Below are 27,480 nucleotides of genomic sequence, written 5' to 3' on the forward strand. Positions count from 1 at the left end.
TCACATATCGCTGTTGTAACCCAACATGCTCTACAGCGTGTCGGCATGTTGCCTTGGCCTACTCCAGCACCATATCCGTCTCCAATCGAGAAGATATGAGAAATCATCGGACGACAACTCCAGCGTCATCCACAAACAGCATTAATCATCCCTGTATTGATCGACCAAGTGCAACAGGCATAGAATCCCAACAAACTTAGATCTGGCACCTGTGCAGCAGAATGCATGTGGGATTGAATGCTTGCATTCGTCTGGGGGTTACATTGATTGTTAATGTACCAGCATTTCACATGTCTTACGTCGCGCTCGGCAACGGCCTTGCCGCAGTGGATACACCGGTTCCTGTGAGTTCACCGAAATTAAGCGCTGTCGGGCGTGGTCGGCACTTGTATGGGTGACCATCCAGGCCGCCATGCACTGTTGCCATTTCTCAAGGTGCATTCAGCCTTGTGATGCCAACTGAGGAGCTACTCGACCGAACAGTGAAAGGTGGCTACACTGAGCCACGGCGCCAGAGATTGCGCCAAAGAGTATTATTCAGCCGCCTCCACAGTGCCTGTCGAGGTCTCGTAGTAGTCTCTGCTGAGATGTTGTAGTGAAGAGTGTTTGTTGAGATGTGCTAGTAGGCAGTGCTTGCTGAGATGTGATATTGGAGAGTTCTGGTTGAGATGTGGTAGTAGCGAGTCGGTGTGGAGAGATTGTAATGTCTAGAGTGCTTTTCATCAATATAAATTAAGGTAACAAACTACTTTTCTTTTTTTTCTCATTATTTCAATGTCCTAAATAATGTGTCGTTACAGGTTCAGTCAACAAAGCAACTGGCGTTTGTTCGTGTATTAGAGTGTAATTCTGGTTTTCTTGCGCAATTATAGTATTTCTAATTTTCTTTTATCACGTCAGTAAAGCACAAGAGTAACTGTTCTGTGTGTGGAAGTATGACTCAACGCACATCTGGCACGATTCTTCTTCAACAAGACAAGAATTTTTAAATACCAATTATACTGACGTGATAAAAGAAAATTAGAAATACTATAACTGCGCAAGAAAACCAGAATTACACTCTAATACACGAACACACGCCAGATGCTTTGTTGACTGAACCTGTAATGACACATTATTTAGGACATTGAAATAATGAGAAAAAAAAGAAAAGTAGTTTGTTACCTTAATTTATATTGATGAAAAGCACTCTAGACATTACAATCTCTCCACACCGACTCGCTACTACCACATCTCAACCAGAACTCTCCAATATCACATCTCAGCAAGCACTGCCTACTAGCACATCTCAACAAACACTCCTCACTACAACTTCTCAGCACAGACTACTACGAGACCTCGACAGGCACTGTGGAGGCGGCTGAAAAATACTCTTTGGCGCAATCTCTGGCGCCGTGGCTCAGTGTAGCCACCTTTCAACAGTAGCGGCTTCGGTCAAGAATACCATCATAACGACCGGGAGAGCGGTGTGCTGACCCCACGCCCCTCCTATCCGCATCCTCCGCTGAGGATGACACGGCGGTTGAATGGTCCCGGTAGGCCGCTCGTGGCCTGAAGACGGAGTGCTTATGTCGCGCTTACATTAATCTCTGATTTTGCAATATTAATGACTTAAACAAGTTACCTAGACAAATGTGTATCCGAAATTTAATTACTCTTCTGAGACCCCCCGCTTAACCCGCAGGACATGACAGATAGTATAAATTGTGGAAAGGGGCCAAAATAAGGGGCTGTCAGTTACACTGGAACATATAACTTTATTGTTTGATCAAACATTACAAGAGCCCAAAAAAAATTTTAAAACACACAGCTTTAATCTTTGGGAGATTACCGGCTGAAAGTCACTTTAATTTAAAAACGGCTGAAGGCCAATAACTTAAAACCCAAGCATGATCAGAAATTTAAAAGGGCAGCCTTATCTTAAATCATTTCTTTAGTTAGGCTGAAGGCCTATCACCCAAAACTCCAAAACATTTTTTTTTAAATACCAAAGAATCAGTTCTTTAAACTAGGCTGAAGGCCTTAAGAGCAAAACAACGCTAATTTTTTTAAAAAAAACTGCTAGAAGCCATACAAGTACAAACAACAAGAAGAATTTTTTTTAAAAAAGGGCAGAACACCCAAGGGCGCTCAGATGTTCGAGGGTCGGCCTGTAATTCGAACACTAACGCTCACTTAGGTGAAACAGGCAGTCGGGCCAACCATTCACGATCCGACGACAACCCAACCGACAGACACTCAACGAACCAAGCGATAGGATAACTTATCTTTCGTGTCCGGGATCGGTGTGCCACGGACCTCGTAGCAATGGGAACGGCCCCTCACTCTCCATCCGCGCGTGGACGCCGCCAAGCCCCGGCCAGACACGCGCCACGGAGACTTCCTCGCTCCTCCACGCCAGACCCGGAAACGCTGAAAGTAGCAAATATACGTCGGCCGATGAGACAACCAACCGAACGACCAACCAACGGTCGTCCCGCTCCAATCTCCCTCCGTCGGACAGTTCATGTGTGTCGCCAGCGATCGGAGAGCCCTGGCTGTCAGCGCCTCAGAGGCGCTCCGTACCCCGACTTCACTGCTGCTGCGTCCCGACTGCACTGCTGGTCCGTCTCCAACTGACTCCCCTCACTCACCCACTCACTATATTAACGGGCCTGCCTTGGCCCGAGGTATAGGAGTTTAAGCTTGGATAAGCTGTTCCTCCTGAATCCTATCTGTTGGGAATGTTTTTCTTCTCGGTTTGGTTTGGCCTCTGGTTTCTGTAGCTGAAGAATTATCTACCGGCTGCTTCCGGCGGCTTCTTATTCTTCTTTTTCTTGCTGCTTCCTGGCTGCCCGAATTCTATTTTCTTCAGGTGGGAGAAGTCCAGTGGTGGCGTCTGTTGCTGGATGTACTTGACTGCTTGCTCAGTCATGTACTTCCAGTCCTCGTCCTTGAAGATCTGGTGCTTGTTTATGAGCTCCAGATCTGCACGCCTGACGAGTTCCCTCCCGTGCAGCTTCTGGTTCAAGGGTTCGCACCCCCAGTGGAATGGATAAGGTTTATGAGGTAGGGGAGGGATGTTGTCTACCGTGAAAGGGTGAGGATGATCATGATGGGGGTAGCTACCGACGCGCAGGGAATCTGCGATCTCGGTGAGCACCTCCCTCACACAGTTCTTGTTGGGGGGGGGGGGGGGGGGGGGGAGACAGGAGTGACGACTGCTTCCGTGGAGGCCGTCTCCTTGTTGTCGGCGGTTTTCCCCGACTGCATGACCACCTCCCTAGCAACCTGCGTTGCCGCGTCGGTCAGGGAGGCAGTCGTTTGTGTTGCCGCGTCTACCCCCGTACTGGTGGGGGTCGGTGCCACGTCCGGCATCGTGCGGGACGCGAGGTACAAGGCGACCCTTATAGTTGAGTCACCTCCTGACGCGTCTCTTCTAGTTCCGCTCTCAGGGCCGCACTCTCCTCCGCCACGGCGGATTTGAGCGCGGTGATTGCGTCCTCGCTGGCTTCCCGCAGTGATCGGCGGAAGGCGTCCACGTCGTCTTCGTGGCGCAGCCCGCTTCCCCTACTAAGGTAGGAGGGCGGGCTGACCACCTTTTCTTCTTGTTGGGCCACCTCTTCGTGTGTGGTGGCCAACTTCCGCTGCTTCCACGTCTTCAGATAGCTGCAGCTGCGCGCGTTCGCGGCGTGCGAGCCACCGCTATTTACGCACACCGCTGCAGTACCCCTTGGTTTGGTGCAGTTGCGCGTCTCGTGCGGTTTCCCGCACTTAACACACGCAACCGCGCCGTCGCATTCCCTTGCTATGTGTCCCAGCTTTTGGCACTTATAGCACTGTAATCGTGCCACAGGCTTCCGCTTCCTCTTCTTGTTGCCGCAACCGTTGCTCCCGACTGCGTTTAGCAGGAGCTCCACAGCAGCATCAACCTTGCCTCTTCCTCCATTCCTACTTCTCGGCATGGCGTTGGCTAGTGGCGTTGGCGTGCGCGAGCGACGGTAACGAGGTGAGTCGCAGCGAGTCGAGCAGCGGAGTGCGTGAACTGACTCCCAGACACACGACGGACGACCCGGAAATACTATCGGTCGCTCCAGAGATGGTACGACAGTGCACTTATCGATACGCGCTGCTGCTGCCGCTCACGGGCAAGTAAGGCAGGAAGTTAGTGACACCAGTAAATGGAATAAGAAAACGAGGCAGCAGTACCGTAATAGAAGGTGACAAACAATAAATGGCATGAACACAAGCTGTGCACGGCTCATCTTGATTAATTATTTTTTGGTGTTGCGATTTTTTCCCGTCAGTGTGTTTCCTTCAGTTATCTTTGCAAAACCTTAAAAGAAGGCCCTCATAAAAGTGGAAATGGTGCTTACTTGGTTGTTGATGCATGGCTCGTTAACACTCGTTGGGCGGCGTGCGCAGTGATACGGAAGCCGGTGCGGGAGACGTCGCTGTTCAAGTTCATGACGGTGCTGCGGCTGGAGGTGTGGCTGAGCATCGTGGGCGCGCTCACCGTCACCGGCATCATGATCTGGCTGCTGGACAAGTACTCGCCCTACAGCGCCCAGAACAATAAGGAGATGTACCCATACCCCTGCAGGTGCGTACCTCCCCACCAGCGGCCGCCCCGGAAGTGGGGGAACTGAGGTTAGTATGGCAGGTAGGATGGACCACTTCGTGTTGCTCGACTTGCCATGAAACAGCGGTCGCATGTAGTGTTTCGAATAAAATGGAGACATCGCTCCGCCATTTGCTACAACTTGAATAAGTAGAGGTTGGATTTGTGTCACAAATAAACGTTATTGGTTTTTGAGTGTCGAATCTGGTGAACGGGGTAACTTTCACCATCGGTTTGTACTGTTAAAGGTAAGAAATAATATTGCCACACTAGTATTAGTATCTAAATGCCAACGGCCTTGCCACAGTGATAACACCGGTTCCCGTCAGATCACCGAAGTTAAGCGCTATCAGGCTGGGCAAGCACTTGGATGGGAGACCATCCGGTCTGCCGAGCGCTGTTGGCAAGAGGGGTGGACTCAGCCCTTGTGAGGCAACTGAGGAGCTACTTGATTGAGAAATAGTGGCTCCGGTCTCGGAAACTGACATATGGTCTGGAGAGCGGTGTGCTGATCACATGCCCCTCCATATCCGCATCCGGTGACGCCTGTGGGCTGAGGATGACACGGCGACCAGTCGGTACCTTTGCGCCTTCATGGCCTGTGCGGGAAGAGTTTAATTTTAGTATTGGATTTGGATCACAAATAAACTTTATTGGTTTTGAGTGTAGAAGCTGGTGAACAGGTAACTTTCACCATCGGTTTATACTGTTAAAGGTAAGAAGTAATATTGCCACAGTTGTATTAGTATCTAAGTGCCAACGGCCTTGACGCAGTGGTAACACCGGTTCCTGTCAGATCGCCGAAGTTAAGCGCTGTCGGGCTGGGCTAGCACTTGGATGGGTGACCATCCGGTCTGCCGAGCGCTATTGGCAAGCGGAGTGCACTCAGCCTTTGTGAGGCAAACTGAGGAGCTACGTGATTGAGAAATGGCGACTCCGGTCTCGGAAACTGACATATGGTCAGGAGAGCGGTGTGCTGATCTCATGCCCCCCCCCCCCCAACCCGCATTCAGTGACGCCTGTGGGCTGATGATGACACGGCGGCCAGTTGGTGCCTTTGGGTCTTAATGGCCAGTGCGGGAGGAGTTTAGTTTTAGTATTAATATCTAAGTATCGTAAAGCAGATATACAGGGTGAGTCAAGAAGGACTTTCCAATTTTGGAATGATATAAAAATTTATTGAGATAATTTACAGAACCGGTAAATGTATAATTTTGTGGCAGGCAACTTCAAGTCTGCCGAGAGCTGTTGGCAAGCAGGGTGCACTCAGCCTTTGTGAGGCAAACTGAGAAGCTACTTGATTGAGAAATAGCGGCTCCGGTCTCGGAAACTGACGTATGGTCGGGAGAGCGGTGTGCTGATCACATGCCCCTCCATATCCGCATCCAGTGACGCCTGTGGGCTGAGGATGAAACGGCGGCCAGTCGTTACCTTTGGACCTTCATGGCCTGTGCGGGAAGAGTTTAATTTTAGTATTGGATTTGGGTCACAAATAAACTTTATTGGTTTTGAGTGTAGAAGCTGGTGAACGGGTAACTTTCACCATCGGTTTATACTGTTAAAGGTAAGAAGTAATATTGCCACAGATGTATTAGTATCTAAATGCCAACGGCCTTGACGCAGTGGTAACACCGGTTCCTGTCAGATTACCGAAGTTAAGCGCTGTCGGACTGGGCTAGCACTTGGATGGGTGACCATCCGGTCTGCCGAGCGCTATTGGCAAGCGGAGTGCACTCAGCCATCGTGAGGCAAACTGAAGAGCTGCTTGATTGAGAAATAGCGGCTCCGGTCTCGGAAACTGACATATGGCCGGGAGAGCGGTGTGCTGACCACATGCCCCTCCATATCCGCATCCAGTGACGCCGGTGGACTGAGGATGACACGGCGACCAGTCGGTACCTTTGGGCCTTAATGGCCTGTGCGGGAGGAGTTTAATTTTAGTATTAACATCTAAGTACCGTAAAGCAGGTATACAGGGAGAGTCAAAAAGGACTTTCCGATTTTGGAATGATCTAGAAATTTATTGAGATAATTTACTGAATCGGTAAATCCATAATTTTGTGGCAGACAACTTCAAGTTTCCTATAAAAGTGCCAAGTGTCATTATGGCTCGATATGAGCACCAACTGTGATGCGACAAACATCTCACTGGTGATCAATTTCTTCCCACACTCGATGCAGAAAGCCGTGCGTGACTTGTGCAAAAGCAGTGCAGATTCGATTTTTCAGGTAAGCTAAATTGTTTGGTAGGGGAGGAATATACACACAGTCTTTAATGAAACCCCAGAGAAAAAAGTTCCTTTCAAGAAACCAAAACACACAGCGAGCACTCTCCACACCAGTGAAAGTAGCCATTTTAACTGTGCACCACGCTAGCACTCCTGGTTGGCGGAATGGGGTACTGACGCACTACGTGAATCAAACTTGAGATTGCTTGCTACTAAATGGTACATCTACCGATCTGTAAGTTATCTTAACAAATTTCTGTATCATTCCAAAGTTGTAAAGACTTACCTTGTACTTTGGTCGCCGTGGTTATTTTGACGACTCATCGCCAAGAGTTTTACAGCGCTCTGCTGGCTCTCAGTTGGGTATTTAGTATATATTTTCTGTTGGTAAAGTACCGTCATGTACTCTTTGAGGCGCCGTATAGTGCTGATTTCTTGCGCAACAGTTGGCGAACCTGTTGCGACTTATAATTGTATGCGAAAAAGCGTGTTAAAATCAGATTGTACTGAATCCACCGATATCATTTAACTGCAAAGCGATCGGTGTTTCAATTGTATCATGGCATTACTCGATTAATTCTCAAAACAGAAAATTGATTAGTTTTTTTCAGAGATGTGTATATCAGCTACTAAATTACGATTTCTGAGGTCACGTCCATGATTTCTCTGTTTCCGTGTTACTTTGACCACCAGTCATTGTTACCCCAGGGTTTACACAACTTATTAAATGGTGTTGTTGCCAATTACAGTGTGCAACTAAGGATTACGTACATTAACTATCATTATATAGTCGAAGGCTCATTTGTTACTGTTAATGCGCCTACAACTAAGAAAACAAATGTCGGTCATATATTGCTCAAATTGCAAGCTGTTGTGGTTCAGGCAGTGATTGAAGTACAACATATAATGCCAAATATACCAGGAAACACGGAATGAAGACTGTGTGGCCACAAGTGTCAGACATTGTCTAGATAGATGAAGAAAGATAACCTTAATTCTAACTGCAATAGATGTTTAGAAACGATAATTATGTCTGAAATGGAAGAAATTGAAGTTATTACGCTAAGCTACATTTGGAGCTATGTGTGTGGTACTTCACCTTAGTACCTTTCATATTATTTATAATTTTGGTCATGGATCAAACTGTTTGTTTTATGTACTGTACAAGTTTTTTCTCTTTTATGAGACTTAATAAAGCACATATTAATACTGTAGATCACTGTATTTGTTCCTGAGTGCTCAAAGTTTCATTGTGTTTTTGAAATATTGACCACAAATGGAATGGTAGCTGATATTTGAGGTGGAAGTATAACCCAGTCACTGCATCCCGTAATCCACACTAATTTTGACCACCTACATTTTTTCCGTTAGTTTCTCTGCGTTTTGGAAAATGTAGTGTACTGATTCCCCCTCCCCCCCCCCCCCCCCCCCCCCCCGCCCACCTCATGAACCATGGACCTTGCCTTGGTGGGGAGGCTTGCGTGCCTCAGCGATACAGATGGGGTAGCATAAGTGCAACCACAATAGAGAGGTATCTGTTAGGAGGCCAGAAAACGTGTGGTTCCCGAAGAGGGGCAGCAGCCTTTCCAGTAGTTGCAGGGGCAACAGTCTTGGTGATTGACTGATCTGGCCTTGTAACATCAACCAAAACGGCCTTGCTGTGTTGGTACCGAGAATGTCTGCAAGCAAGGGGAAACTGCAGCTGTAATTTTTTTCCGACGGCATGCAGCTCTGCTGTATGGTTAAACGATGATGGCATCCTCTTGGGTAAAATATTCCAGAAGTAAAATAGTCCCCCATTCGGATCTCCTGATGGGGACTACTCAGGACGACGTCTTCTTCACGAAAAGCATAACTGACGTTCTGCGGATCGGAGCGTGATTTGTCAGATGACTTAATCGGGCAGGTATGTTGGAACATTTAAAAAGGGAAATGGGTAGGTTACAGTTAGATATAGTGGGAATTGGTGAAGTTCTGTGGCAGAAGAACAGAACTTCTGGCCAGGTGAACACAAGGTTATAAATGCAAAATAAAATGGTGGTAATGCAAGAGCAGGTTTAATAATGAGTAAAAAAAATAGGAGCACGGATAAGCTACTAAGAACAGCATAGTGGACGCATTATTGTAGCCACGATAGACCCGAAGCCCTCACCCACCACAGCAGTACAGATTTATATGCCAACTAGCTCTGCAGATGAGGAGAAGATTGGGGAAACGTATGAAGAGATAAAAGAAATTATTCACATAGTTAAGGGAGCCGAAAACTTGTCATGGGGGACTCAAATTCAATAGCCAGTAAAGGAAGAGAAGGAAAATTAGTAGGGAATATGGAATGGGGGAAAGGAATGTAAGAGGAAGCAGAAGTAGAATTTTGCACAGAGCATAATTTAATCATAGCTAAAACTTGGTTTAAAAATCGTGAGAGAAGATTGTATACGTCGAAGAGACCTGGAGACACTGGAAGGTTTCAGATGGGTCATATAATGGTTACACAGAGATTTAGGAACCAGATTTTAAATTGTAAGACATTTCCAGTGGCAGATGTGGACTCTAACCACAATTTATTGGTTATGAACTGCAGATTAAAACTGAAGAAACTGCAAAAAGGCAGGAATTTAAGGAGATGGGGACCTAGATAAACTGAAAGAACCAGAGGCTGTAGAGGATTTCAGAGGGAGTATTAGGGAACAATTGACAAGACCAGGGGAAAGGAATACAATAGAAGAAGAATGGGTAGCTTTGAGAGATGAAATAGTGAAGGCAGGAGAGGATCGAGTAGGCAAAAAGACGGCGGCTAGCAGAAATCCTTGGGTAAAACAAGAGATATTGAATTTAATCGATGAAAGGAGAAAATATAGAAATGCAATAAATGAATTAGGCGAAAGGGGATTCAAGCGTCTAAAAAAAGAGATTGACAGAAAGCGCAAAATGGCGAAGCAGGAGTGGCTAGAGGACAAATGGAAGCATCTATAATCATATAAAACTAGGGGTAAGATAGATACTGCCTACAGGAAAATTAAAGAGACCTTTCGAGAGAAAGAGAACCACTTGTACGAATATCAGGGGCTCAGGTGGAAAACCAGTCCTAAGCAGAGAACGGAAAACAGAAAGGTGGAAGGAGTAATAGAGGGTCTATACACAGGAGGTGCAGTTGAGGGCAATATTATGGAAATGGAAGAGGAGTAGAGGAAGAAGATAAGGGAGATATGACACTGCATGAAGAATTTGACAAGCCACTGATAGACCTAAGTCGAAACAAGGCCCCGGAAGTAGACAACATTCCATTAGATCTACTGATAGTCGTGGGCGAGCCAGCCATGACAAAACTCTGGTGTGCAAGATGTGTGAGGCAGGCGAAATACCCTCAGATTTCAGGAATAATATAATAATTCTAATTCTAAAGAAACCAGGTGCGACAGGTGTGAAAATTACCGAACTACCAGTTTAATAAGTCACGGCTGCTAAATACTAACACGAATCCTTCACAGAAGAGTGGAGAAACCCTTAGAAGCCGACCTCAGGGAGGATCAGTTTGGATTCCAGAGAAATGTAGGCACACGCAAGGCGATACAGACCCTACGACTTCTCGTAGAAGATAGGTTAATAAAAGGCAAACTACGTTTATAGCATTAGTGTAGACCTAGAGAAAGCTGTTGACTGGGTAGTCTGAAATTCTAAAGATGGCGGGGGTAAAATACAGAGAGCGAAAGGCTATTTACAATTTGTACAGAAACTGGATTGCACTTATAAGAGTCGAGGGACACGAAAAAAAACAGTGATTGGGAAGCGTTGGGACAGGGTTGTAGCCTATCCTCGATGTTATTCAGGCTGTATGTTGAGCAATCAGTAAGGCAACAAAAGAAAAAATTGGAGTAGGAATTAAAGTCCAGGGAGAAGAAATAAAGACTTCGAGGTTTGCTGGTGACATTGCAATTTTGTCAGAGACAGCAAAGGACCTGGAAGAGCAGTTGAACGGAGTGGACAGTATCTTGAAAGGATACTATAAGATGAACATCAAAAAATCAAAACGAGGATAATGGACCCTAGTCGAATAAAATCAGGTGATGCTGAGGGAATTAGATTAGGAAATGAGATATTTAAAGTAGTAAATGAGTTTTGCTGTTTGTGAAGCAAAATAACTCATGATGGTCGAAGTAAGGGAGGATATAAAACGTCGACTGGCAATGGCAAGAAAAGCTCATCTGATGAGGAGAATTTTGTTAGCATAGAATATGGATTTAAGTGTCAGGAAGTCCTATCTGAAAGTATGAAGTGTAGCCATGTATGGAAGTGAACATGAACGAGAAACATTGTAGACAAGAAGAGAGTAGAAGCTTTTGAAATGTGGTGCTACAGAAGAATGCTGAAGATTAGATGGGTAGATCACAATAACTGATGAGGAGGTACTGAATAGAATTGGGGAGGTGAGAAACTTGTGGCGCAACTTGACTAGAAGAAGGGATCGGTTGGTAGGACATTTCTGAGGCATCAGGGGATAACCAATCGAGTACTAGAGGGAAGCGTGTGGGGTAAAAATCGTAGAGGGAGACCAAGAGATGAATACACTAAGCAGATTCAGAAGGATGTAGGTTGCGGTATCTACTCGGAGATGAAGAGGCTTGTACAGGATGGAGTAGCACGGAGAGTTGCATCAAATCAGTCTTTGGACTAAAGACCACAAAACAACAGCACTGTACTAATTGGTATGTAAACCTTTCATACAAGGTCCTATGTTCACTAACAAAAATGTCGCAGAAGTTAAAAAGCAGACATGATAATCGCATTTAAATCTGAAAATCGTTCAAAATATACCCGGTTTGCTGTAGTCTAAAGTACAGGGGATGGGCCAAAATATGGAAACGCCACAAACGCAACACATTACCATATCTGATAAGGTGTAGGAAAACCGCTGGCGTACAAAACATTTTCCAGGCGTCTCGAAATGGATAAATGCTGGTCCTATATGGTTTTCAAGGGAATCTTATATCATTCTTCTCGCAAAATAACAGCAACGTCAGGTAATGATGATGGAGGTGGATGGCGACCACATACTCTTCTTTCGAACGTAGACCACAGAGTCTCAATAATATTGAGATGCCCTACCTGTGATGTTAATGTGACAGTTCACCTTCATGCTCATAAAACCAGTCTTCGACGATGCAAGCTGTGTGAACAGTCCTGTCGTCTAGGAACACAGCATCAGCATTGGGGAACAAACATTGTTCCACGAGGCAGACCTGATCAGCCCAAATGGTCACGTAAACCTTGGCAGTAGTGTGACCATACAGAGCTGAAAGTTATCTGTTTAGAGTTGGTTGTATGCTGAAACTGTGTGTAGCTGAATTTCTCGCTAACAGTCTGAAAACTGCCTGGTTTCTAAATTCCGATTACAGACTCATAACTAGAATCAGCGTAGTTACCCTACTTTTTAACATAAACTTATTTATGCAAATTACTTAATATGAATATGAATTTAATTATCTGAATTGTATTTGATTATCTGTATGGTAGATTGCACGAAAGATCTATTCACAACAATACTCACAATGGCTAACTGTGCGTAATTTAAATGTGCCCTATTACAAAAGAAGCATGTGTAGAATGTACATGAAATTTCACTAATTGAAAACTGTTTCTAATATTCCTTCAAAAACGCTCATTTTAGCCCTACAGCAAATTCCTTCGTTGCAACGGATAACCTGATTTTGCTCTGGCTGCATTGCAAATGATGAGCTGAAATAAATCACCGCAAGGCATTTTGCATTCTTATCGTTATTTCAGTTTTTTCATGCTGTTTTCTAAATCATTAATTATTATTTCTACTAAAGTGCGCAGCATGACAACGCATATTTTAACAAACAGTGAAGATATGATTTTCGAAAAAAATCTATAAATGACAAAAGGTATTAGTTTAAAATTCTTTTAATGAGACGAAAAAGAACTCTGACAAATACCAACAACAAGCATTCTCTCTCTCCGCATTGTCGTACTCGATAATGTCTATTACCAAAATTTGTTTTCTTGAATTTCTAATACATTTTTATCTAACTGATCTAAATGAACACATGATTGATTGTTCTCTCTGATTACCAACACGTAGATATCGTTGGACACAATTCAATCTTTGCACAAAATAATTACTGAACTCACTCTTGCAAATAGAAAGCTCAAAATATCTTACCTTCTTCTGAAGTACAATCTCTTTATAAAATAATCTTAAAAGTTATTCTTCATCTTCGGGTCACACACCATGGAACATCTGCAGTAGAAGTCTCTGTGCGCCAAGCTGCTCATTCCTCCATGATCCAACACCCTCTCTCCACGACTCCACAACTACACTCCTGGAAATGGAAAAAAGAACACATTGACACCGGTGTGTCAGACCCACCATACTTGCTCCGGACACTGCGAGAGGGCTGTACAAGCAATGATCACACGCACGGCACAGCGGACACACCAGGAACCGCGGTGTTGGCCGTCGAATGGCGCTAGGTGCGCAGCATTTGTGCACTGCCGCCGTCAGTGTCAGCCAGTTTGCCGTGGCATACGAAGCTCCATCGCAGTCTTTAACACTGGTAGCATGCCGCGACAGCGTGGACGTGAACCGTATGTGCAGTTGACGGACTTTGAGCGAGGGCGTATAGTGGGCATGCGGGAGGCCGGGTGGACGTACCGCCGAATTGCTCAACACGTGGGGCGTGAGGCCTCCACAGTACATCGATGTTGTCGCCAGTGGTCGGCGGAAGGTGCACGTGCCCGTCGACCTGGGACCGGACCGCAGCGACGCACGGATGCACGCCAAGACCGTAGGATCCTACGCAGTGCCGTAGGGGACCGCACCGCCACTTCCCAGCAAATTAGGGACACTGTTGCTCCTGGGGTATCGGCGAGGACCATTCGCAACCGTCTCCATGAAGCTGGGCTACGGTCCCGCACCCCGTTAGGCCGTCTTCCGCTCACGCCCCAACATCGTGCAGCCCGCCTCCAGTGGTGTCGCGACAGGCGTGAATGGAGGGACGAATGGAGTCGTGTCGTCTTCAGCGATGAGAGTCGCTTCTGCCTTGGTGCCAATGATGGTCGTATGCGTGTTTGGCGCCGTGCAGGTGAGCGCCACAATCAGGACTGCATACGACCGAGTCACACAGGGCCAACACCCGGCATCATGGTGTGGGGAGCGATCTCCTACACTGGCCGTACACCACTGGTGATCGTCGAGGGGACACTGAATAGTGCACGGTACATCCAAACCGTCATCGAACCCATCGTTCTACCATTCCTAGACCGGCAAGGGAACTTGCTGTTCCAACAGGACAATGCACGTCCGCATGTATCCCGTGCCACCCAACGTGCTCTAGAAGGTGTAAGTCAACTACCCTGGCCAGCAAGATCTCCGGATCTGTCCCCCATTGAGCATGTTTGGGACTGGATGAAGGGTCGTCTCACGCGGTCTGCACGTCCAGCACGAACGCTGGTCCAACTGAAGCGCCAGGTGGAAATGGCATGGCAAGCCGTTCCACAGGACTACATCCAGCATCTCTACGATCGTCTCCATGAGAGAATAGCAGCCTGCATTGCTGCGAAAGGTGGATATACACTGTACTAGTGCCGACATTGTGCATGCTCTGTTGCCTGTGTCTATGTGCCTGTGGTTCTGTTAGTGTGATCATGTGATGTATCTGACCCCAGGAATGTGTCAATAAAGTTTCCCCTTCCTGGGACAATGAATTCACGCTGTTCTTATTTCAATTTCCAGGAGTGTATACTCCGTTCATCATAAGAATAAACCTGGTGTAAACAAACACAAAAGCCATGATTCGTCAGTAGCCGTACACACGTACATGATGTTGTTACATTACAGGAAGTAGGTCCTCCTTATGTATTACATATATTATTACTAAATTACGTTCAATAAAACTTTAAGATATTCAAATGTATTAACAGCCATCCTACGTTTTTCTTAATTACGCTTTGGTTACGTAGTTTTATTCCAAAAATCGTGTAAAGCGCAGCCTCTGCACTGTTGTACTCTGATCGACGCGCTGTTAATACGCAGTACGAAAAAGACTGAGGCAGCTTCCTGTTCCGTAGTGAAACATGCGTGTGGACCACGATTAAAAAGTGCCGAGAAATAGGTTGTTCTTTATGTTTGTCTCAAATTTACAGAGATAATTGGCTTTGAAGTTTTCCGCCCGCCGATTCCCGGAGGGGTCAGGGATTTTCTCTGCCTCGTGATGGCTGGGTGTTGTGTGCTGTCCTTAGGTTAGTTAGGTTTAATTAGTTCTAAGTTCTAGACGACTGATGACCTCAGCAGTTGAGTCGCATAGTGCTCAGAGCCATTTTTTTTTTAAGTTTTCCGAGGGACTGTATTAGCTACAGTTGCAACAAAAATGAAAGTTTGTGTTCAGCGGACTCGGTAGCGTAATAGTCTGGCTGACTTATTACTGCACATGGTTAGTTGGTTAATGGCCGAGCGGTTCTAGGCGCTTCGGTCTGGAGCCGCGCGACCGCTACGGTCGCAGGTTCGAATCCTGCCTTGGGCATGGATGTGTGTGATGTCCTTAGGTTAGTTAGGTTTAAGTAGTTCTAAGTTCTAGTGGACTGATGACCTCAGCAGTTAAGTCCCATAGTGCTCAGAGCCGTTTGAACCATTTTTTTAGTTGGTTAATGTCTCGCCTGAGTCAATTTTTTTTCTCATTCAATCTGAATTACCTACAACTCGCAATTGTAAAATTCATCATCATTTTATGAATAATGCATGTCTTCTCGTTTTTAATTACATATTGCACGCGAAATTCCTGCTATCAAATATCAATTCTCAGTTATCGATATTTTATGATAGACTGTTAACAAAGGTTGCTTAAATTAAGAAAGCATAACAATTTATTTTTTAAGGAAAAAACTAAATACTCTTTATTTGGAGTATGTCAATTGTTTTATAACACAGATGTGTCGTGGAAACATGAAAAATAATCATTTTCACAGCATCGAGCACACCATGCATTTGCTGCATTTTTACATTTGCCACTGTACCATTGCAATACGAACCCAACAGTACTGATCTGCAACCAAGTTAAGGGATTTGGCCCGAGAAATAACAAGACTGTTAAGCTACCAGACGTACTGGATCTAACGCACGCAGCTTTTTCATGTTACTGCCGGACATTGGTGGGATGTAGAATGCATAAAAGAAGAGGAAAAAATGCGGCGCCTCGGTTGCCTCGTGGATCCTGTTGTTGATCGACTCTTTGTCAAAGTAACAGATGACAGTTCCATTACCGAATGTATTTCTCGGATTCCGATAAGGAAGGAGCAAAGAGATTACCAGACGACTGACTGTAATTAGTACCTTCACTGGCTCCAGTGTTCAGCAGTACGGCGAAATCCCTGCAGTATACTTTTGCATCACACACGGCTCGCTCAGAAAAATTACGCTACGTTTAAGTTAGGAATTTTCATCAGCCGGCCGCGGTGGTCGTGCGGTTCTGGCGCTGCAGTCCGGAACCGCGGGACCGCTACGGTCGCAGGTTCGAATCCTGCCTCGGGCATGGGTGTGTGTGATGTCCTTAGGTTAGTTAGGTTTAAGTAGTTCTAAGTTCTAGGGGACTTATGACCTAAGATGTTGAGTCCCATAGTGCACCATTTTGAATTTTCATCACTCTTATTTGTGATTATAATACTATGAGAACGAGTGCTGGAGTTTTGCCTAATATTTTCTTTAAAAATTAAATGACATTCAAAACTATATTGTTTCTTTTCCCGTTTCGTTTTACGTCTGAACTGCAGCTGCTCACATCATTCCAGGCTAGTTAGACCCCTGGTTGGCCAGTGCTGTCAGAGTTTACTGCCTCGATAAAGCTGTTGTCCCGCACATTATCGCTCAGCCTATGTGCGTTTTACGCAGCATAAAACGTATCCTTATGATCGTGCTTGACTGTACTGGTCACAACTTGTCTTCCACTCCACGTGAAACGAACTCCAATGAGATCCAAGCAAACGCGGAAGAATATATAGCGTAATGTTTACATCAGGTTTATTCTTATGATGAACAGAATATACTGCTGCTCAAGGCTGCGGCGCGACTTGACTGACACCTACTAGTTTTCCCGCGCTTTTGTCAATAATGCAACCACTGGAAATCAAAGACTCTGTATCGCTCATGTGCTCAGCATGCAAAGATATTAGAAGTGACAACATTCCGAATAAACAGAACCAAGAAGAAATGCAGATGTTTAACGGTTATTCATTTGACAAATATATTATACTAGAACTGACATGTGATTACATTTTCACACAATTTGGGTGCATAGATCCTGAGAAATCAGTACCCAGGACAACCACCTCTGGCCGTAATAACGGCCTTGATACGCCTGGGCATTGAGTCAAACAGAGCTTGGATGGCGTGTACAGGTACAGCTGCCCATGCACCTTCAACACGACACCATAGTTCATCAAGAATAGTGACTGGCGTATTGTGACGAGCCAGTTGCTAGGCCACTATTGACCAGACGTTTTCAATTGGTGAGAGATCTGGAGAATGTGCTGGCCAGGGCAGCAGTCGAACATTTTCTGTATCCAGAAAGGCCCGTACAGGACCTGCAACATGCGATCGTGCATTATCCTGCTAAAATGTAGGGTTTCGCAGGGATCGAATGAAGGTTAGAGCCACGGGTCGTAACACAACTGAAATGAAACGTCCACTGTTCAAAGTGTCGTCACTGTGAACAAGATGTGACCGAGACGTGTAACCAATGGCACCCCATACCATCACGCCGGGCGATAACACCAGTACGGCGATGACGAATACACGCTTCCAACGTGCGTTCACCGCGATGTCGCCAAACACGGATGCGACCATCATGATGCTGTAAACAGAATCTGGATTCATCGGAAAAAATGACGTTTTGTCATTCGTGCACCCAGGTTCGTCATTGAGTACACCATCGCAGGCGCTCCTGTCTGTGATGCAGCGTCAAGGGTAACCGCAGCCAAAGTCTCCGAGATGATAGTCCATGCTGCTGCAAACGTCGTCGAACTGTTCGTACTGCTGACTCAGGGGTCGAGACGTGGCTGCACGATTCGTTACAGCCTGTCATCTTGACTGCTAGTGATACGAGGCCTTTGGGATCCAGCACGGCGTTCCGTATTACTCTTCTGAACCCACCGATTCCATATTCTGCTAACAGTCATTGGATCTCGACCAACGCGAGCAGCCATGTTGCGATACGATAAACCGCAATCGCGATAGGTTACAATCCGACCTTTATCAAAGTCGGAAACGTGATGGTACGCATTTCTCCTCCTTACACGAGGCATCACAACAACGTTTCACCAGGCAACGCCGGCCAACTGCTGTTTGTGTATGAGAAATAGGTTTCAAACTTTCCTCATGTCAGCTCGTTGTAGGTGTCGCCACCGGCGCCAACCTTGTGTGAATGCTCTGAAAAGCTAATCAATTGCATGTCACAGCATCTTCTTCCTGTCGGTTAAATTTCGCGTATGTAGCACGTCATCTTCGTGGTGTAGCAATTTTAATGGACAGTAGTGTACACTACCAAATTTCGCGTCTGTAGCACGTCATCTTCGTGGTGCAGCAATTTTAATGGCCAGTAGTGTATTTACTTTCTAAGATGCACCGAATGATAATATAGAAGAACAACTTTGATTTACTGACAATTCATTTAGTGAATAAGCCTTACTAAGTAACCACAGGGCCTATTGAAATCAACGATGCGGCCTCCCAAATCAGCACCGAACCCCAGCCATGCGCCGCTCTTGGGATGTGAACTAGGCCAGATTGGAAACAGTGCGAAATAAGACTCTTTCGACCAAATGGCACTCTTGCTACACACACCAGGCTTTATGGTTTCGGCTCGACGTTTCCCTGTTAAAGGCGTTTGCAACACCGATGAGCGGTTTTGGAATTCGAGCTCGCCCCAATGCCCTGCTTTTGGAGTTCCCTTAGTGTTGTTTTGGTGCTGATAGAATTCACGAGAGCGACGTTAAGTTCTGTAGAGACTTTTGCAGCTGCAGTTCTCTTACTTTTCGTCACAATCCTCTTAAATAACTGTCCGTCACGATCACTCAACACACACGCATTGTGATTCACCGGATGATGTTTTCCCGCTTGCCCTGTATGCCTCTTGAAACTCCAAGTACTTCTGCTACGTTTGTTACGAAAGTAGCCACCGTACGCTTATCAAGCATTTGTTCACTTTCGGATTCACTTAGCTCCGACATAACACACTTACTCGCAACTTCACAGCACACCGTTGTGACCACGACTGTTACTTACAACGTATTGAGGACATTTCAAGATGTTTTTCGTACTCAAATACAACAGTGCAACCTGCAATCTTGGTTAAAGACTGCATTTACAGTATGTGATCAAAAGTATCCGGACACCTGGCTGAAAATGACTTACAAATTCGTGGCGTCCTCCACCGGTAATGCTGGAATTCAACATGTTGGCCCACCCTTAGCCTTGATGACAACTTCACTCTCGCAGGCATACGGTCAGTCAGGTGCTGGAAGGTTTCCTGGAGAATGGCAGCCCACTCTTCACGGAGTGCTCCACAGAGGAGAAGTTTCGATGTCGATCGGTGAGGTCTGGCACGAAGTCGGCGTTCCAAAACATCCCAGAGATGTTCTATAGGATTCAGGTCAGGACTCTGTGCAGGCCAGCCATTACAGGGATGTTATTGTCGTGTAACCACTCCGCCACAGGCCGTGCATTATGAACAGGTGCTCTATCATGTTGAAAGATGCAATCGCCATCCCCGAATTGCTCTACAACAGTGGGAAGCAAGAAGGTGCTTAAAACATCAATATAGTAGGCCCGTGCTGTGATAGTGCCACGCAAAACAATAAGTGGAGCAAGCCCCCTCCATGAAAAACACGACCACATCATAACACCACTGCCTCCGAATTTTACTGTTGGCACTACACACGCTGGCAGAAGACGTTCACCAGGCATTCGCCATAACCACACCCTACCATCGGGTCACCAAATTGTGTACCGTGATTCGTCACACCGCACGACGTTTTCCCCACTGTTTAATCGTCCAGTGTTTACGCTCGTTACATCAAGCGAGGCGCGTTTGACATTTACCGGCGTGATGTGTGGCTTATGAGCAACCGCTCAACGATGAAATCCAGGTTTTCTCACCTCCCACCTAACTGTCATTGTAATTGTAGTGGATCCTGATGCAGTTTGGAATTCCTGTGTGATGGTCTGGATAGATGTCTGCCTATTACACATTACGAACCTCTTCAACTGTCGGCGGTCTCTATCAGTCAACGGACGAGGTCGGCCTTTTGCGCTTTTGTGCTGTACGTGTCCATTCACGTTTCCACTTCACTATCACATCGGAAACAGTGAGCCTAGGGATGTTTAATAGTGTGGAAATCTCGCATGCAGACGTATGACACAAGTGACACCCAATCACCTGACGACGTTCGTAGTCCGTGAGTTCCGCGGAGCGCCTCATCCTGCTCTCTCACGATGTATAATGACTACTGAGGTCACTGATATGGATTACCTGTCAATAGGTGGCAGCACAATGCACCTAATATGAAAAAGGTATGTTTTTAGGAGTGTCCGGATACATTTGATCACATAGTGTACGTTCAAGTACGCCTTTGTCGCAGTGTTTCGTTGTTTTCGTAAACCCCTGTAAACTGTACTGCAATAATGAAATTCCGATTTTTTCAAGGGCACAATGGCAAGTTTTAAGATTGTTGACAGCAAGGATCAAGGGGAGTGGTCTGAGACTGCCACTGGGCTTGGCATGGAAGACGTGACAGCCAGTGATTCTTTGGGCTGAAATGCAAATGCAAAAACTGAGTTGCAAATATCCTCCGAAATAGCAGAAAAATGCACCTAACGACTCTTAGGACAGACACCCGGTATATGAAAAACCACTAAAGTTGCAACATAAGCGCTAACATTACACAACACTGTAATATAGGTACCCAGAAATTACAAAATATGCCTGTTTCTCAACGCACCTCCCTCCTCAGTGTTCTTGTGAGAAACATATCGTACGTTTTCAAAATGAATACAATTCTTACATATTAAAATTTTAATGTTATGACCATATATTGTACAAACATGATCTAACGTTCTTGTTTTTAACAGTTCAATGAAATCGATCTCAGTGTTTGTGTTATATTCGTAAAGACAAAATTATAGTTTAATGTTGTCTTTTTTCTGAACATGAATTTTCAAGTTTTAACTACTATTTCAGTTGCAAAAATCAAACATCACCCTGCAGCGGATTGTACGCTGATATGAAACTTTCTGGCAGATGATTAAAACTGTGTGCTGGTCCGAGACTCGAATTCGTGACCTTTGTCTTTCGCGGGCAAGTGCTCTACCATTTTTTTTTCATTTTGTTCGTTGTTGTTCGTTGTATTTGGTCGTAGCGGACGTCACATGACATCCATTGAATTTCGCTGTCGATCCTTTCACTTAGTTTTTGTGTGACAGAGACCAGCCAGGTCTCTGACTGAAAGCGCTGAGCTAACGTGCCGGCGCCATCTGAGCTACCCAAGCACGACTCAGGACCCGTCCTCAAAGCTTTACTTCCACCAGTACATCGTTTCCTACCTTCCAAACTTCACAGAAGCTCTCCTGCGAACCTTGTACTTCTGGAAGAAAGGATATTGCGGAGACATGGCTTTGCCACAACCGGGGGGATGTTTCCAGAATGAGATTTTCACTCTGCAGCGGAGTGTGCGCTGATATGAAACTGCAGTTTTTAAGGGGAGCTTCTGTGAAGTTTGGAAGGTAGGAGACGAGGTACTGGTGGAAGTAAAGCTGTGAGGAATGCTCGTGAGTTGTGCTTGGGTAGGTCAGTTGGTACAGCACTTGCCCGCAAAAGGCAAAGGTCCCGAGTTCGAGTCTCGGTCCGACATACAGTTTTAATCCGCCAGGGAGTTTCAACCAAACAAGATATTAGCCCAAGACGTATCAGCAAGGACTGTACAACTTTGAAAATGCGCACAAACATATTCACACGCCTCATAGACTTGGTCTTGGTGTCATCTTGAAGGAAAATAGATGAAGTTTACACTCAGGCGGGACGCTAGTCCAGAGGGTGGGCCAGTGCAAGCGTTGTCGGTAGTGCAGCAAACATGGCTGCCTTTACTTGTCCCGAGCTGCTCGCTGTGTGTTTTGGTTTGAAGAATCGAAGTCTGCAGCAACTTTGCAACTTAATTTTCGTACAGAGTATGGTAAAGATCCTTCAAGTGGGTGTTTTATTTATGACTGGCGTACATGTTTCATTGAAACTTGATGTTCGGTAAAACATAACAACTCATCGGGTAGTTCACATGCGTCTGACGACGGAAAAGAGCAAGTGAGACAAATCTTCGTGGACAGCTCTGAAAAATCGACCCGACGTCCTTCTCGACAGCTGGGGCTCTCACTTGTGACTGTTTGGTGTGTGTTAAGGAAATGGTTGCATCTGAAGCCATACAAGTGTACAATAGTGCATTAAGTAAAAGACGCTGATTGGCTAGCTCGTAAATGGGTGAGTCGAAATGCGCACCGGCCCGAGTGGCCGAGCGGTTCTAGGTGCTACAGTGTGGAAACGCGCGACCGCTACGGTCGCAGGTTCGAATCCTGCCTCGGGCATGGATGTATGTGATGTCCTTACGTTAGTTAGGTTTAAGTAGTTCTAAGTTCTAGGGGACTGACGACCTCAGATGTTAAGTCCCATAGTGCTCAGAGCCATTTGAACCATTTTTTGAACCGAAATGCGCCAACTGCATGGCCACCGCGTTCGCCGAATCTGACCACACACGAAGGGAGCTCCATTAGCAGCGAATTGCAGGACTTGGTAGAAAAAAAAAAAGGTAGGAAGATTTGGTTTAACGCCCCTTGGAAGGACTAGCTGGAATTCCAAAACCACTCATCGGTAATGAAAATATCCGAAACAGGAAAAAGTGATGCCGAAGGCGTAGACCTGGACTGCAGACAAGGGAAGACTGCCATTTGCCCTGATGGGTCTTGTTCCATACTGTTTTTAACTTCTGGCCAATTCTACGTCCCAACAGTGACACACAATGGGGGTTCAGTGGTGATTTGGGCAGCGAAATCACGGTGTTCTATGAGCCCTATGACTGCTCTACGTGTCTGCATTACTGCCGAGGATTATGCGACTATTTTGGCTGATCAAATCCATCCCACGCTACAATGTTTGTAATCGTGATGCTTTGGCCCAAGAACCTCTGTCCACACGTTTCGCATCGACCAGGACTGATTCTGTGAGCTCGAGGATGAATTGTCGCATCTCCCCTGGCCACGACAGACACCAGATCTCAATATGATTGAGATTCTGTGGTCTGCTTTGGAGAGAACGGTGTCTAATCGCTGTACAGCTCCATTATCATTACCTGAACTTGCCCCTGTTTTTCGGGAAGAATGTTACAAGATTCTCTTGAAAACTATGCTGGATCTCTGTTTATCCATTACGAGACGGCTAGGATCTGTTTCGAATGCCTGTGGTTGTCCTGCACGGTATTAGGCAAGCTAATGTGTCGCGTGTTTGGTGTTCCCGTATTTTTATCCACCTCCTGTGTCTCCCTGCCCTGATTCCTTGGAACCAATTGGCACGTACCAATACAGTGGCAAAGCGCCCGTCAGCGGAAGATGGTCACGTGACTGATACCAGTTCAACACCGTCTACAATGCTCCAAAGTGAACTCTGTGCTTTTTTAAGGCAGTGACTAACGTTTTGTCCAGCGCAGTTCGTACTTTACTTGTAGGTAACCCGCACGTGACGTTCCGTTGCAGAGAATTCACGCTGAAGGAGAGCTTCTGGTTCGCGCTGACGTCATTCACTCCACAAGGGGGCGGCGAGGCGCCCAAAGCGCTCTCCGGCCGCACGCTGGTGGCCGCCTACTGGCTCTTCGTGGTGCTCATGCTGGCCACCTTCACCGCCAACCTGGCGGCCTTCCTCACCGTCGAGAGGATGAAGGTACGTCCACCCTAGCACTGGTGTTACTCTACTACACGGTAAAACGTGGTGGCGATCAGGTTGGTACCGCGTCCCCTGTCTTCCTGAAGCCATTTCATAAGTTTCACACTGTCTTTTTGTGAATAGAATGTGAGAGTAGCTAGTATCGTACTAACTTTGTGACTGGATTCAAGGCTTTCTAACAGGTACAGGGGGTGGACAAAAATATGGGCACATCAAAAACACAACACAGCACCCTGCCTAATACTGTGTAGGAAAACGGGTGCCATTCAAAAGAGCTTCCGGTCTTCTTGGACTGGAGAAATACAGGTCTTTCGTAGTTTTCAAGGGATCTTGTACCATTCTTCCTGTAAAATAATGGAAACTTCAAGTAACGATGATGGAGGTCGGTAGCGACCACGCAGACCTATCTCCAAAGTAGACCACGAAGGCTCAATAATTTGAGGTCTGCTGACTTTGGTGGCCAGGGAAGATGTGACGGATCATTCTCGTGCTCACAAAACCAGCCCTGGGCGGTGTGATATGTCTGAACAGGGGCCCGGTCGTCTTGGAACATAGAATCGCCATTGGAGAACAAACATTTCACAGTGGCTTGGACGTGATCAGCCAAAATAGTCCATAAGCTTTGACTATAATGCAGTCTTGCGGAATACCCAAGGGAACCATGGAATGCTGCGATATGACTGCCCAGATCATCGCGGAACCCCCGCCATGTTTCACTCTTCAATGTAGACTTGGCCAGAAGTTGAAAATAGTGTGAACCAAGACTCATCCGACCAAATGATTTCTCCCATTGCTGCACAGTCCAGGTTTTATGGCTTCGGCACTACCTTTCCTGTTATGGGTATTTGTATCACAGATTGATAGTTTTGGAATTACATTTCGCCCTGCAACGCCCTGCTTATGGAGTTCCCTTCGTGTTGTTTTGATGCCGACTGGGTTCGTGAGTGCGACATTCAGTTCTGGCGTGACTTTTGCAGCTGTCGCTCTCTTATTTTTCATCACATTCCTCTTCACTTAACATCTGTCACGACCACTCAACACATACATCCGTCCGCGTTGTGACTTAGCGGAATGTGGCTCCGGAAATACCAAACACCTCGGCTATCTTGGTTGCAGAAGAACTCACCATACGTCACCAACCATTTTCCCACATTCCAATTCACTTACCTCCGACGTAGCGCGCTCACAACTACTCGGAACATTGTTCTGACCATGATTCACAGTTGCAACGTATTGAGAACATTTCAGAGGTACCGTTCGTGGTCAAATATGGCTCTGAGCACTATGGGACTTAACATCTGAGGTCATCAGTCCCCTAGAACTTAGAACTACTTAACCCTAACTAACCTATGTACATCACACCCATCCATGCCCGAGGCAGGATTCGAACCTGAGACCGTAGCGGTCGCGCGGTTCCAGACTGAAGCGCCTAGAACCGCTCGGCCACAGCGCCCGGCCGTGGTCAAATACAACAGGCTTGGTTGGTATTTGCATTTACGTCCAGGCATGCATTTCTCGCCGTGTTTCCATATTTTTGTCCAACTCCTGTAGACCTCAACAATTCTTTCTTAATGGGACTACATCGACAGTTGTAGGAAACTAAATAAAACTTCACGGACTGAGAGAGAACATGTTATTTCAGTGATTACAAAATCTAGTGAAATTTACAAAGAACTTTGCAGTATGAGCCCACTTATCACTTTGACGTTGCATCCCGTACCATGGTGCCAGGAGTAATACCGTTATGCCTCTATGTGTGCTGTCGGTAACGTAATTTTCTGCACAACTTAACTAATTTCCCGTACAGGTAAATGGCTGAATACGTGCTTAAGTGTGAGATTCATGTGATTTTTAATTAATGTATAACACCACACCTTTTCAGTAAAACGAAATACAATCACTCGCTTACACTGGCAATGTTCCTTTCTTCTTCGCATACTACTAAGCGAACTTCGACCCTCAAGTTTGCACACCCAACGGTACACCAGCTTAATTAGTTACGTGTTAATTTCATCCGGAACAATTTAATCAACAAGAAAAAATTAAATAATTTTAAATGATTGTACAGGGTGGCGCGTATAGGCAGGCGGTGGGCGTAGTGGAATAATAGGGTAATTTTTAGAGAAAGGCCATTTATTGGCTAAAGCATGTTGAAAGGGGATACATAGGCCTAGGGAGGTGAGGGTGAGCCAGAGCTTACAATTTGGCGAACATTGTTCGCGAAGCTACCGAAAGTTGTTGTCTGCCAAAACTAAGTCCACAGTGCCGCAGCACCGGGAGAAGCGGGAGATGTTCAATGCTACAGGGCGCGCATCCGACTCGCGGGTGAGCAAGAATACAAGAGAGCGGGCCCGGCGACGGGCGGCCGGGTATGTTCGACGCACCACGCGGCTTCCTCCGCCCTGATTGGTCAGGACCGAGAAAACCTTGCGGGCGGCATGGAACTTTCCAGAGCGTTGCCTGCTAAGCGACGCCTGGGACGGCGTTACCTCGTAAGCACATGAGAGAGGCGCGTGAACAAGGTGGCCTTCACTGGTGCTGACTTCCTGTTATTAGACTGTGGGACGAAAGAATTTACAGGCAGCTAACACTGCCGGCCGTGGCTTGGCCGCAATGGAAAAATGAAGTTACCGTTTGAAAGTTCATATAATAAAGTAAAATCTCTTACTGTCTGGCTCATCCTTTACAGATGTAAGGACTAGTTTCACTCTGAAGCTTAGTCAACTAAAATACTATCCATCTAACGCGCCATTGACATGTAAACACCATTCGGCGGTTTCGCAATACGACACTAATAGGAATGGTAGGACTAGTATCGTCGAATCAAGCGAATGTGAATGATGTAGTCCTTCGAAGAACAAGTCGATATGCTTTTCATTTACGTAGAATGCCAATGAAATTCAGTGAGAGCTAGAGACTTATACGCTGAAAGATATCCTCAAGGTACTCACCCTACACGTCATACATTTAAATATGTGTATGATAAATTGAGAACAGCTGGATCTTTAACGTATCGGAAACATATCCGGCAAAGGAAAGTTACTAACGAGAAAACGGACATTGGTACTCTTGTCACTGTTATTCGAGGTCCTTGTGTTAGTTCGCGTCAAATCGCAAGGGAATCTGTCATGAGCCAGAATAGTGTTGTTCTGCATCGCCATAGATATTATCCTAACCCTCTTGGTCTCCACCAAGAATTAACTGGTACGGATTGTATGCGTCGCATTGAATTCTGTCGATGGGCTCAACTTCAGATTCAGAGGAACGACACATTTATTAATTTGATTTTATTTGCTGACGAAGCTTCATTCACGAACCACGGAAATGTTAATTTGCATAACATGCATTATGGGGCAACTGAAAATCCATATCGGCTCCTTGGTCGGTGGATGTATGGTGTGGGATTCTCGAGGACAGAATTATAGGCCGCTATTTCATCGAAGAAAGGAAATACACCACATTCCTGCAAGAAACATTAAGTCTGTTATTGGAAGAAATACCTTAGGAACAGGATGTGGTATCAACACGATGGGTGTCCGGCACATTTTTCGCTGATGGCTAGAAATGAGTTGCAGAGACAATTCCTAAATCGTTGGATTGGACGCGGAGGAGATATGTCGTGGCCACCTAGTTCGCCAGACTTGACGCCTCTATATTTTTTTTCTTA

General features: G+C 46.0%; 1 protein-coding gene and 1 pseudogene across 1 annotated transcript in view; both read left to right on the top strand.

Moving 5' to 3' along the window:
* LOC124801370 (ionotropic receptor 25a) overlaps window positions 1–27,480 on the top strand; it is a 236,301-nt gene that overhangs the window by 163,936 nt on the left and 44,885 nt on the right. Inside the window, exons 11-12 of the mRNA XM_047263067.1 lie at window positions 4,405–4,582; window positions 23,627–23,810. Coding sequence (XP_047119023.1) covers window positions 4,405–4,582; window positions 23,627–23,810 — 362 coding nt within the window. The remainder of the gene's footprint in view (window positions 1–4,404; window positions 4,583–23,626; window positions 23,811–27,480) is intronic.
* LOC124717647 lies at window positions 4,889–5,006 on the top strand (annotated as a pseudogene).

Source organism: Schistocerca piceifrons, chromosome 1 (assembly GCF_021461385.2).
Source record: "Schistocerca piceifrons isolate TAMUIC-IGC-003096 chromosome 1, iqSchPice1.1, whole genome shotgun sequence".
In the NCBI taxonomy this organism is placed as follows: domain Eukaryota; kingdom Metazoa; phylum Arthropoda; class Insecta; order Orthoptera; family Acrididae; genus Schistocerca; species Schistocerca piceifrons.